The 12,536-nt window shown below is 41.5% G+C and overlaps 1 protein-coding gene across 1 annotated transcript; it reads right to left on the bottom strand.

The window, feature by feature from the left end:
* Positions 1–3,803: 3,803 nt before the first annotated feature.
* On the bottom strand, positions 3,804–6,470 carry GSPT2 (G1 to S phase transition 2). Its single transcript, XM_070289994.1, has 2 exons — positions 6,244–6,470; positions 3,804–6,137 (listed from the first exon to the last, which is right to left on the bottom strand). The coding sequence occupies exon 2, from the start codon at positions 6,124–6,126 to the stop codon at positions 4,228–4,230; it is 1,899 nt and encodes a 632-aa protein (XP_070146095.1). The 5' UTR covers positions 6,127–6,137; positions 6,244–6,470; the 3' UTR covers positions 3,804–4,227.
* Between the last annotated feature and the right edge of the window lie 6,066 nt (positions 6,471–12,536).

The raw sequence follows: 12,536 nt of genomic DNA, 5'->3' as shown, positions 1-12,536 counted from the left end.
TCACTGAACAACAACAAACCTTTAATCCAGGAAATGTCAGCTAAACCGGCAGATGTCATTGGGAGTCTTTCTTGCTCATCTGCTACGTAATAATGTGTTCTTCTTCTGTAAATTTATTGCTGTGGCAAAAGGTCACTGAAAGACTGTGGTAGAGCTAGTAAAAGCAGCTTGGGGAGGAGATAATTCATCTAAATCTCAGAGATTAGAGGAAGACTTTTAATCAGAGTTCCAAATGTGAGGAAAGAGCTGTAATTTACTTATTGGATATATATCATATCAAGTAAGAGCTATAAACCTTATTTTATTTTTGGTCCTCTCATTCTAAAACTGGGGGCAGGTCTCAATATTCTTTGAACTTTTTAAGTTCAACAGTGAAAGATACAAATATCTTCCTTAGGGGGCTGAGAACTATCTGCAAATTATGTGTCCATGTAAATTCGGATTGTTTAACATTAATCTGAGTAGAAAATAAGGGGCTTTGCTGAAACCCCTTTTGATTGATTCTTAGAACTTGACTGAACTTTTCATCCACTGAGTTATAAAGAAACTGTTACGATTTTTAAAGGGTAAGTGAAGGAAAAGAGCATCCCCCTAGAATTTAGACGATTTTCCTCTAAAATGATCTGGCAGTGTTGAGTGCAAGATGGAACTGTAAGGGAAGCCTACAGTCAATATTCTATAGGCTACAGTGTCAAACTGTATACTGTACTCTCTTACATACAAGCAAAACTTTTTTTTTTTTCCCTCGTTTTGTTTTCTCATTCGTGGCATGTTCATACAGAAGGGTTTTATCTTCTCTTCCTTTTCCCTTATTGATTTTGGTGATTGGTCGAACATGAGCACACCCAGGGTTTTTTGAAGAAGCCTCTCCAAATTCTAGGCAAGCCCACTTTCCCCACCCTGTGGAAGTGGTCGTGTCCCTACTGAGAAATCTGGGATCAAACTTTCCTTCCCCTCAGTGGCCAAACATGAGTAGATATTGTTAAATGAAAACTAGGACAAATGAAAAAATGTCAATACCTTCAACAGAAAATAGAGAATCCCATGTTGATGTTTGACAGAAAACAATGAAGTTCTGGAAAACAATGATCCTTCAATTAATACATAAATTTTAAAAATTTAAAAGAAAGAAAATATAGAATCATACTGAACATAGAAACAGGCATTGGATCAATGTGAACATGTCCAAATGTTCAGGTTTTGGCAGAATTTCTGTGGTTGCTGGATAATTTTTTTTGAATGACCATGAAACAGTAATAATTTTCCTGCTGCTAAATAGGCCATTTTAATTAATGTGTGAGTTGAATATTTGCACTGCAAAATGTGCATAAGTAAACTTTAAAAAGAACAGGTTCTTGCATTGTAGTAAATCAGAGTCATGGCACTGTTAAAAGGTCTATTTTGAGAAACGATTTGTCTATTGGGAGACAGGAATGGTAACCATAATGGATATTAATAGCACTGACAATTTGTCCTGGGTACCAGAGAAAGGTACTCGAAGTTGAGTAATGTGGAGACCTGCTAGCTTCCGCCCAGCTCAAACCTTCCACTTTCTTTCTTTCATGGATCTTTGCTGAAGTACCAAATAAATTGGCCCCCTTTCCTAAATTTCCTATCTGTCCTATAATGATCAGAAGAATAAAAGGAAGAGCCTTGGGAGAAAAGTTGCCAAGAGTGAAATGGCTAGGCACATATTGAGAAATCCTGAAGTAGGAAGTTCATGATGTATTTACAGGATGCAGCCAGACTTGGGGAGTTTCTACACTGACCTTGCTTGTCAGGAATTGGAGATGCTCTTAGCACAGTTAAGTTAAATAGGTCTAAATTAGAGGCAACAGGGGACCTCTGAAGGGACACTGTTTTGTATACCCTGGGGAAACAGTACTGTGCTTGTGAATGGCCTTAATGGCCAGTATTGGAGAACACTACCAGACATTAAGAACTACAGAGAAAAGTTATTCATGAAGCTAGAAAAAAACTGTTACGAGTGTATATATTTTCCTAAAGAGTCTCCAACCACCTGGATCATCTCTGAAATGAAAAATTATTGGTTTCTAAAATCCACTCCCAAAGATTTATGTCCTGATTTCTGAATGTTGTTTTATATATATATTTCAGAGCTCCTGGTGAAGTTTCTATACAACTGGCTAATGAGAAAGACATTTAGGAGACAGTTAGGGTTGATGGGAAGTTATCCAAATTGGATGGAGAAAGTTCTGTTCTGCCTTGTGGCTTTGGCCTATTAGTGGATGCTATCTACAATGATCCTATTGGTAAATTACTAAAATTGTAAAATCATTGAGATTGATGCAGCATCAGAAACAGATTTTTTAAAAGTGGCTGCCACAGTAAAACTTTTAGCAAACACTCCACTTTGTACAAAGTTCAGAGCACAGAGGCAAAAGAACGAACTCTAAAATAAGATGAAACTCTTGCCACTGATATTCTAATTATTAAAGGACTGGGTCCAAGACAACATGAGACACATCCCTGTGGGTTAGGTCAGCTGACATATGACAAAATAAAAAACCTCTTTTCCTTTGTGGGTGTCCTGAAGATCTATGGTTGGATGATACAGAGCCATGCTACTGATGCTCTGAAAAGACCTGTGGCTATCTCTAATTCTGAAGGTACATGGGGACACAAACAAAGGGACCGTGGAGAAGGGTCCTGAGCATTGCCCAGGGTGTTCCAGCAGCAATCCCCACCCTTGTTAAACCACCCCATGAGTGTGAGGAAATGGATGTGCTCACCACTGGGCAGTGTTTACACTGGGCCACTATCCACTTACCAAGACAGAAAGTTCTTGCAGTTGTTGAGTTACACAGGTTATAAAGCCTCTCTCCTGGCAATAAAAGTAGTCACCTCAGGATCTACAGTTGGTGTTTTCCTCAATGTACTCTTCATGGACAAGTCCTGTTATCTCTGACCCCAAGAGTGTGTTGTGATATGATTGTAAAAATGACCCCTCACCTTTCCTACTAACCCCAAGCAGTGAAGAATGGGAGAGTGGAATGGTCTCCCCATTTCAAAGCTCAGGACTCTCATTAGCCCTTACTTGTCAGTGAATGACTGATTTACTATTACAAGTATTTATCTTCTCAACAGTAATGCCCCTTATTGTGTTGTGCCCCACACCACAAGGTTCTCAGTGAACAGAACAAAGGGGTGTGTTAAGATGAAGCTGTGCTGTTTAGTCGCTCAGTCATGTCCAACTCTTTGTGAACCCCCTAGGGACTGTAGCCCACCAGGCTCCTCTGTCCTTGGGGATTCTCCAGGCAAGAATACCAGAGAGGGTTGCCATGTCCTCCTCCAGGGGATCTTCCCAATCCAGGGATCGAACCCAGGTCTCCCACATTGAAGGCGGATTCTTTACTGTCTGAGCCACCAGTGAAGCCCAGGGAGTACAGATAACAGTCTAGTCAACATACTATCTGAATTCCCAGGTATATTTGTAATCTGGCCATGTTCAACATTTGAGGACTTGGTAGATGGCATGAGCTTTTTTTTCCCCCCAAATACCAAGTAAGGAAGCAGAAGAGCTCCTTTATTGACTGGACTTGAACACAGAAAACAAAGTTCATTGGGAAGAGCTCTAAAATTTTTTTCATCAAAATTAAAACCTTTCCTTTAACACAAACCTGTGCATTATTTGTAAATTCTTCATTTAAAGCAGTGAGTACAAGACCGTTTTTAAAAACCCAGGTAATAAGATATATTCAGTTATTTGAGAAAGTGAAAAAGCTAACTGAGAAGTATTATAGACAAATTTTTAAAATATTTAAAAGCACTTCAAATACCAGTAAGAGTTTCAAATGGAATATTTTATTCACATGTTAGTTGTCTTTAACATGTACACACACACTGACACACTCTGATTGGTCTGATTGGAACAAGGGCTGTCTAAGTATCCTAAAGGAAAATGAAAAATTAAAAATATATTAATTTTTCATTGTTATAGACAATTACATCCACATCAGTTACAAAGATTTTACTGATTCTGTTCAAGGAAGCAGAATGGAATAGGAGGAGGAAATTGTGGGTAAATTCAACAGTGACATAACTGAGATCTCAACATGAGAGCTGACAAAACATGGATTTTTGCTGTGAAATTTTTCTTTGCAAAATATGGAGAAAAGTTTGTCAATGTGTAGTAAATAAGAGAAGATGGTGAACTTTATCATAGTCAATTCTCACAGTATTGTATAGGGGCATCATGAAAACTGCTTAGTCCTTCTCTGGGACCAGTTTCAGAACTTTGCCAATTGCAATGGTCTTACCCTCATCTCTTAAAGTAAAACGACCCATCTGAGGAAAATCTTTGAATGTCTCAAGGCAGATAGTTCCTGCTGTCCTTAAACGGGCAATGCACACTTGATCTTGCTTCACGAAGCGGGGCCGTGTCTTACTCTTTTCTCCTGATTTTTTATCTACCAAGGAGATTAAGGCTGTTATCTCAACTTCCTCAATACAAGTATGAATATGCAGCACTGCATTATAACCTGGGCAGATGATGGATTTGTGCTCAATAATCACTATCTGAACATCAAATGTGCGTCCAGAATGGCAAAGATTAGTAGGATCACAGAGTATGAATCCTGGAAGGATCTCTTCTTCTTCAATTCCCTTCAGTCTGATTTTAAGGTTTTCACCTGGCGCTACATAATCAGTTTCAGCATCATCAGAAAGTATTCCAAGAACTTCCACATTGTGCTTGTTTGGCATCATCACAAGCTGCTGGCCTTTAAAAATGGATCCTGATTCCAGCTTTCCCAGGACCACAGTGCCCATATCCTTGTACTTATCCACAATTGGCAGTCTAATTGGTCCATCAATGGATCTGTTGAAGTTTGGCATATTATCCAAATATGGAATGAATGGTAATCCAGTGTACCAAGGGCAGAAATCTGATTGCTCTTTAATATTTGCCCCGGTCAGCCCTGAGCAGGGCATAAAGTGAATGTCCTTTTTGGGACTAAAGCCGACTTTTTTCAAAAAGGGCACTAGCTTTTCTTTACATTCTTCATATCTCTCAATGCTCCAATTTACTGTGGGATCATCCATCTTATTAATAAGCACTATCAAATATTTCACCCCTGCCGTTTTTGCCAACATTGCATGTTCTCTTGTCTGTCCACCTTTTTCAAATCCAGTCTCAAACTCTCCTTTCCTGGCAGAGATTACCAGTACAGCCAAATCAGCTTGAGAAGCACCACCGATCATATTTGGGACAAAACTCTTATGGCCAGGGGCATCTAAAATTGTGAAATGTTTCTTTTCTGTTTCAAAATAGGCACGACCCACTTCTACTGTTTTACCCTTGTCTCGTTCTTCCTGGTTTGTATCTAAGGCCCAGGACAAATACCAAGTTTCTCTGTTTTTTTCTTTAGCTTCTCTTTCATATTTCTCAAGTGTTCTTTTGTCAACCATTCCTGTCAAAAACATGATCTGTCCTCCAATGGTTGACTTCCCGGCATCGACATGCCCAATGAATACCACATTTACGTGTTCTTTTTTAGGAGCACCTGAGGGTACGACCATAGATTTCGATTTTCTGATTTCCTCTTTCTCCATCATTTCCTGGCCACTTTCTTCTGGGGGCCCCGAATCTCCCAAGGAACTACCCCCTGGCTCGGCTTCACTTACTTCTTTATTGTGCTCCCATGACTCTTCTAAAACCATCTCCACCTCTCCATTTTCTACAACAGGTTCTGAAAGTTCCATGGTAACGGCTGAATTGGAACCTTCACGCCACAATAACTGTTCCTCTTTGGAATGTTCCACAGGTGCCCCCCGTCCCAGCCTTTTACCTTGAGGGTTGCCCGCGCCCGTACAGGTTTCATAGAATCCGGGGGCGTCATTCGGGGGGGTCTGCGGCTGGCTCGGGCCCCGCAGGAAGGCCGGCACGAACTCCGCGGCATGGACGTTAGGCACGAAGGGTTTGGCGTTGATGTTGAGCTGACGGCTGAAGGCCGAGCTGAGGGGCTCATGCTGCACCTCGGCGGCGGCCGCCGCCAACGCCGAGGAGGCTCGGTCCCCGCTCGGGGCCAAACCCGGTGCTTCCATGTCCACCTGGTCCCAGCAGTCGGGAGCCGAGTCGCTGCTGCTGCTGCTGCCCAGGTCCATCGTCTTCAGCCCTGATAGATGCGGGGAGGGAACGGGTTTAATGGGAGGAAAGAGACGGCAGTGCCGCCGGGGGTGAGGCGGCAAGAGTGGGAGTCGGGATGGGGAAGCGACACGAACCTTAGCGGCGGCGTGGAGGCAGCCGGGTCCCGACACTGCATTCGCAACTGCAGCGGCAGCAGCAGATATGGCGGCGCAGCCTCTCCTGTTGTGTGTGAGCGGATCTCCTCCCCCAAACCCCGACCACTTCCGACTCTTCCAAGGCCGACCCGGTGCCGGGCGGGGATTGACCCCTAGCTGCCATCCGTATGCTCGGCCTCCCGCATCCTTAGTCCTGGCTGAGGTCCAAAAGCCTCTTTTTTTTAAACAAAAAAAAAAAACTGAAAATTTCCATTCATTTTTGTATACGCGCTCCGGGAGAGCGATTTGACCACGAAGTAATGATTAAACCTAGACAGGCACACCTGATTTCCAATTCTACTCAGATTCTAGTGAAAATGAACATTCCTGTTGAACAAATGGAGGTGGGATAGGGGTTAAAGGTTTACCCAGCAACTGAAAGAAGAAATTAGTGATTAGGGGGGTGCTCTTGAAATACAGGAAGATGAAGCTGAACCTTGGAAATGCGACCTTAGATCAGACATGAATTTGAAACCCTTTCCAGTGCGCTCCTCCCCCCACCACCCCACCCCACCCCAATAAATAAGCCTGTAACTTTGGCTGATGGCTTTCACGGTGTAAAGATGGGCTTATAACCTCTTTTTATGTAAAGCACTTGGGCTGTGTCTGCTTGGAAGAAGTTTCCAATGAGACCCTTGTCCCAGTCTAGCTGCGCAACCTATAGCATTTGTGCAGGTGCCTGGACAATGGCTAGCCTGTGATGTGGTGGTGGGTCAGATAGACAGGTACAGGACTCAGATCTCTTGTATTCTTCTAATCAACTATATTCTGGTGTACCTTCCTCACTAACCTCCCTGGAGTACACTTGAGGTCCACAGAATTAGGCTTCCCTCTAATTCTGGGGGCCTAGAACCTTCTTACTGCTGATACTGGGTTTGATCTTAAAGAATCAGTGTCATATTGGAACTTTACAGGTGTTGTGGGTATCAGCATAATTAAGCCAATTAAGACCTCTGAGATGGACAAAGTCCATAAGATCCTAAGCAATAGAATCTCACTCAGAATTTGTAACATTTGTGCCAAAGCCTAAAAGAGCTGGTTTGTAAATTATCTTAATTTAGATCAAACTGAAATAGAAAAAATGATCCTGGGAAAATGTAATTTGCTAGTATGGGATAATGTCATATTAAATAAATCCAACAACAAGCCAGAATATAAAAATTAGTAACTGATTTAAAACAAAAATTTTGTTATGAACATTTCAGGGGTAGAAGAAAATCCTATGTCTAACACACTTGGATGCTTGGTGGTTTCAGCCTGGTTGCCACTATTTTACTAGCTGTGTGCTGTTCCTAAGCTATTAGATGTCAAACCTCTTCATTCTTTTTGCCTTAGATAGAAAGACTTAATTATTGGCTATCACTTAAAGAGAATGTGCACACCTATTCACATGAATAGGAAGAAACGAGAGGGTAAATGTGCAGAAGCCATGTGCTGAAGACTTTCCTGGGCATTCTGTGAACCTCGAATAGACTTACTAAAATGTCTCTGGGAGAACTTGTCAAGGTTTAGGGAATTGTATTCACATAAAGTTAGCAATAGCAAGGAAGTAGGACAGACCAGGGACATTTCCTTTACCTTGGTGATTTGTATTAATCATGTGAATATTAGCATAACTACTATTTAGTATTATCTCTGTTAGAGACCAAAGGATGAATTACTTTTAGAACCTTTAAGGAGAAATGAAGAATGGTGACTGGAGGTCTTCACAAACCATCATCCTTGGGATTCAGGAGAAGGCAGATATACCTGAGAGAGAAACACTGACCAGAAATATACACAGAGACTAACCTTGAACAAAACACTTTTGATCTTTGTGATGGGGCAATTGTCTCTGGTGGATCTGCCTAGAACTTTGAAAGAGTGCATTAGTCAGAGGGGGAAGTCTCATCAAAGGCTTTTTTGTTTTTTAAAGAAAGTGTAGGAAATATCTGGTCACTACTTAATTAATCATTTTCAACTTAATTTTATTGCAAAATACAACACAAATACAGAAAATTGCATAACACAAAATTATAACTTATTGACTTAGAAGGAAAACACGCTTGTAACCACCACTCAAATCAGCAATTAGAACTTTGCCAGTCAATCCAGAAGGCCTCTCTCTACCCTGTCCAAAGACAACCCACTCCTTCCACGCTTAAATGTAACCGCTATTCTAACGTTTATAATAATCACCTTCATGATTTTCCATACAGTTTTATCACACAAATGTATACTCAAACACTGAAGTTCAATTTTGCCTAGGTTTTTGAATATTTTTTTAAGTCTCTTGATCTATAGGTTACCAATCTACCCTCCATTTTTTCACATCATTTATTCATTAGAGAAGGTAGATCATGAGACCTGTAGAGTTTTCTACATTCTTGACTTTAGTGATTGTATCCCTATGGTATAGTTTAGAATATTCTTTTTTTCTGTGTATTTCCTGTATATCAATAATTGAATCTGTGAGCTTGACCAGATATAGCTGTAATTTTTAAGCAAGAATACTTGAAGAGGAATTTTGAGTATTTCCATAAAGAGGCACATAATGTCAAGTTGTGACTCCTTTTTCAGTTAGCAAAAGTTAATGATGACTGGGAGCAACCCCACGTCCAAGGAGTGGCAGCTGTGCAGGCACAGGAGGGCCGAGAGGAGCTACTCCACGTTCAAAGTCAGAAGGGGTGGCTGTAAGGAGATAACCTCCCTCCAAGGTAAGGAGCAGCGGCTGTGCTTTGCTGGAGCAGCTGTGAAGAGAGACCCCACATCCAAGGTAAGAGAAACCCAAGTAAGACGGTAAGTGTTATGAGAGGGCATCAGAGGGCAGACACACTGAAACCATACACAGAAATCCGATGACATGGACCACAGCCTTGTCTAACTCAATGAAACTAAGCTATGCCGTGTAAGGCCACCCAAGATGGATGGGTCATGGTGGAGAGTTCTGACAAAATGTGATCTGCTGGAGAAGGAATGGTAAACCACTTCAATATTCTTGCCTTGAGAACCCATGAACAGTATGAAAAGGCAAAATGATAGGATATTGAAAGAGGAACTCCCCAGGTCAGTAGGTGAAAACATGCTACTGGAGATCAGTGGAGAAATAACTCCAAAAAGAATGAAGGGATGGAGCCAAAGCAAAAACAATACCCAGTGGTGAATATGACTGGTGATAGAAGCAAGGTCTGATGCTGTAAAGAACAATATTGCATAGGAACCTGGAATGTTAGGTCCATAAATCAAGACAAATTGGAAGTAGTCAAACAGGAGATAGCAAGAGTGAATGTTGACATTCTAGGAATCAGCAAACTAAAATGAACTGGAATGGGTGAATCTAACTCAGATAACCATTATATCTACTACTGTGGGCAGGAATCTCTTAGAAGAAGTGGAGTAGCCATCATTGTCAACAAAAGTGTCTGAAATGCAGTACTTGGATGCAATCTCAAAAACGACAGAATGATCTCTGTCGTTTCCAAGGCAAATCATTCAATATCATAGTATCCAAGCCTATGTCCCAACCAGTAACACTGAAGAAGCTGAAGTTGAACGGTTCTATGAAGAACTACAAGACCTTTTAGAACACCCAAAAAAGATGTCCTTTTCATTATAGGGGACTGGAATGCAAAAGTAGGAAGTCAAGAAACACCTGGAGTAACAGGCAAATTTGGCCTTGGAATACGGAATGAAGCAGGGCAAAGGCTAATAGAGTTTTGCCAAGCGAATGCACTGGTCATAGCAAACACCCTCTTCCAACAACACAAGAGAAGACTCTACACATGGACATCACCAGATGGTCAACACCAAAATCAGATTGATTATATTCTTTGCAGTCAAAGATGGAGAAGCCCTATACAGTCAGAAAAAACAAAACCAGGAGCTGACTGCGGCTCAGATCATGAACTCCTTATTGCCAAACTCAGACGTAAACTGAAGAAACTAGGGAAAACCGCTAGACCATTCAGGTATGACCTAAATCAAATCCCTTATGATTATGCAGTGGGTGAGAAATAGATTTAAGAGACTAGATCCGATAGACAGAATGCCTGATGAACTGTGGACGGAGGTTCCTGACATTGTACGGGAGACAGGGGTCAAGACCATTCCCATGGAAAAGAAATGCACAAAAGCAAAATGGCTGTCTGAGGAGGCCTTACAAATAGCTGTGAAAAGAAGAGAAGTGAAAAGCAAAGGAGAAAAGGAAAGATATAAGCATCTGAATGCGGAGTTCCAAAGAAGAGCAAGGAGAGGTAAGAAAGCCTTCCTCAGTGAGAAATGCAAAGAAATAGAGGAAAACAATAGAATGGGAAAGACTAGAGATCTCTTCAAGAAAATTAGAGATACCAAGGGAACATTTCATGTAAAGATGGGCTCGATAAAGGACAGAAATGGTCTGGACCTAACAGAAGCAGAAGATATTAAGAAGAGGTGGCAAGAATACACAGAAGAACTGTACAAAACAGATCTTCATGACCCAGATAATCACGATGGTGTGATCACTCACCTAGAGCCAGACATCCTGGAATGTGAAGTCAGTGGGCCTTAGAAAGCATCACTATGAACAAAGCTAGTGGAGGTGGTGGAATTCCAGTGGAGCTGTTTCAAATCCCGAAAGATGATGCTTTGAAAGTGCTACACTCAATATGCTAGCAAATTTGGAAAACTCAGCAGTGGCCACAGGACTGGAAAAGGTCAGTTTTCATTCCAATCCCAAAGAAAGACAATGCCAAAGAATGCTTAAACTACCACATGATTGCACTCATCTCACATGCTCGTAAAGTAGTGCTCAAAATTCTCCAAGCCAGGCTTCAGCAATACGCGAACCATGAACTTCCAGATGTTCAAGCTGGTTGTAGAAAAGGCAGAGGAACCAGAGATCAAATTTCCAACATTCGCTGGATCATCGAAAAAGCAAGAGAGTTCCAGAAAAACATCTCTTTCTGCTTTATTGACTATGCCAAAGCCTTTGTGGATCACAATAAACTGGAAGATTCTGAAAGAGATGGGAGTACCAGACCACCTGACCTGCTTCTTGAGAAAACTGTATGCAGGTCAGGAAGCAACAGTTAAAACTGGACATGGAACAACAAAGTGGTTCCAAATAGGGAAAGGAGTATGTCAAGGCTGTATATTGTCACCCTGCTTATTCAACTTATATGCAGAGTACATCATGAGAAACGCTGGACTGGAAGAAGCACAAGCTGGAATCAAGATTGCCGGGAGAAATATCAATAACCTCAGATATGCAGTGACACCACCCTTATGGCAGAAAGTGAAGAGGAACTAAATAGCCTCTTGATGAAAGTGAAAGAGGAGAGTGAAAAAGTTGACTTAAAGCTCAACATTCAGAAAATGAAGATCATGGCATCTGGTCCCATCACTTCATGGGAAATAGATGGGGAAACAGTGGAAACAGTGTCAGACTTTATTTTGGGGGGCTCCAAAATCACTGCAGATGGTGACTGCAGCCATGAAATTAAAAGACGCTTACTCCTTGGAAGGAAAGTTATGACCAACTTATATAGCATATTAAAAAGCAGAGATATTACTTTGCCAACAAAGGTCTGTCTAGTCAAGGCTATGGTTTTTCCAGTGGTCATGTCTGGATGTGAGAGTTGGACTGTGAAGAAAGCAGAGCACTGAAGAATTGATGCTTTTGAACTGTGGTGTTGGAGACTCTTGAGAGTCCCTTGGACTGCAAAGAGGTCTAAGCAGTCCATCCTAAAGATAAGTCCTGGGTGTTCATTGGAAGGACTGATGCTAAAGCTGAAACTCCAGTACTTTGGCCACTTCATGCAAAGAGTTGACTCATTGTAAAAGACCCTGATGCTGGGAGGGATTTGGGGCAGGAAGAGAAGGGGATGACAGAGGATGAGATGACTGGATGGCATCACCGACTCAATGGACATGAGTTTGGAACAACTCTGGGAGTTGATGATGGACAGGGAGGCCTGGCATGCTGCAGTTCTTGAGGTTGCAAAGATTTGGACACGACTGAGAGACTTAACTGAACTGAAGTGAACTGAAACAATTTTTCTTACTACACTCTCTGAATTTAAGATGGCCCTTCAGCAACCAGTGGAAGCCTCTTCAAGTTGAATTCTGAGTGGTTTTGAGACTATGCTAGTGGTCCTTCATGGTTTTTTTTTTTTAATATCTGGTAAGACAAAATGTACCAGACCAATTTTATATATTTCTGCCAAACCAGAAATACTGGTTCTCAATGATAAAGTTCAGTTCAGTTCAGTCGC

This window comes from Ovis canadensis, chromosome X, assembly GCF_042477335.2.
Source record: "Ovis canadensis isolate MfBH-ARS-UI-01 breed Bighorn chromosome X, ARS-UI_OviCan_v2, whole genome shotgun sequence".
Classification (NCBI taxonomy): Eukaryota; Metazoa; Chordata; class Mammalia; order Artiodactyla; family Bovidae; genus Ovis; species Ovis canadensis.
Note: the sequence above shows the minus strand (reverse complement) of the source record. Positions and strands in the feature narration are given on the sequence as shown.

Excerpts from the sequence above, each read along its gene's own strand:
- GSPT2 (XM_070289994.1), bottom strand. The coding sequence starts at position 6,126 with ATGGACCTGGGCAGCAGCAGCAGCAGCGACTCGGCTCCCGACTGCTGG.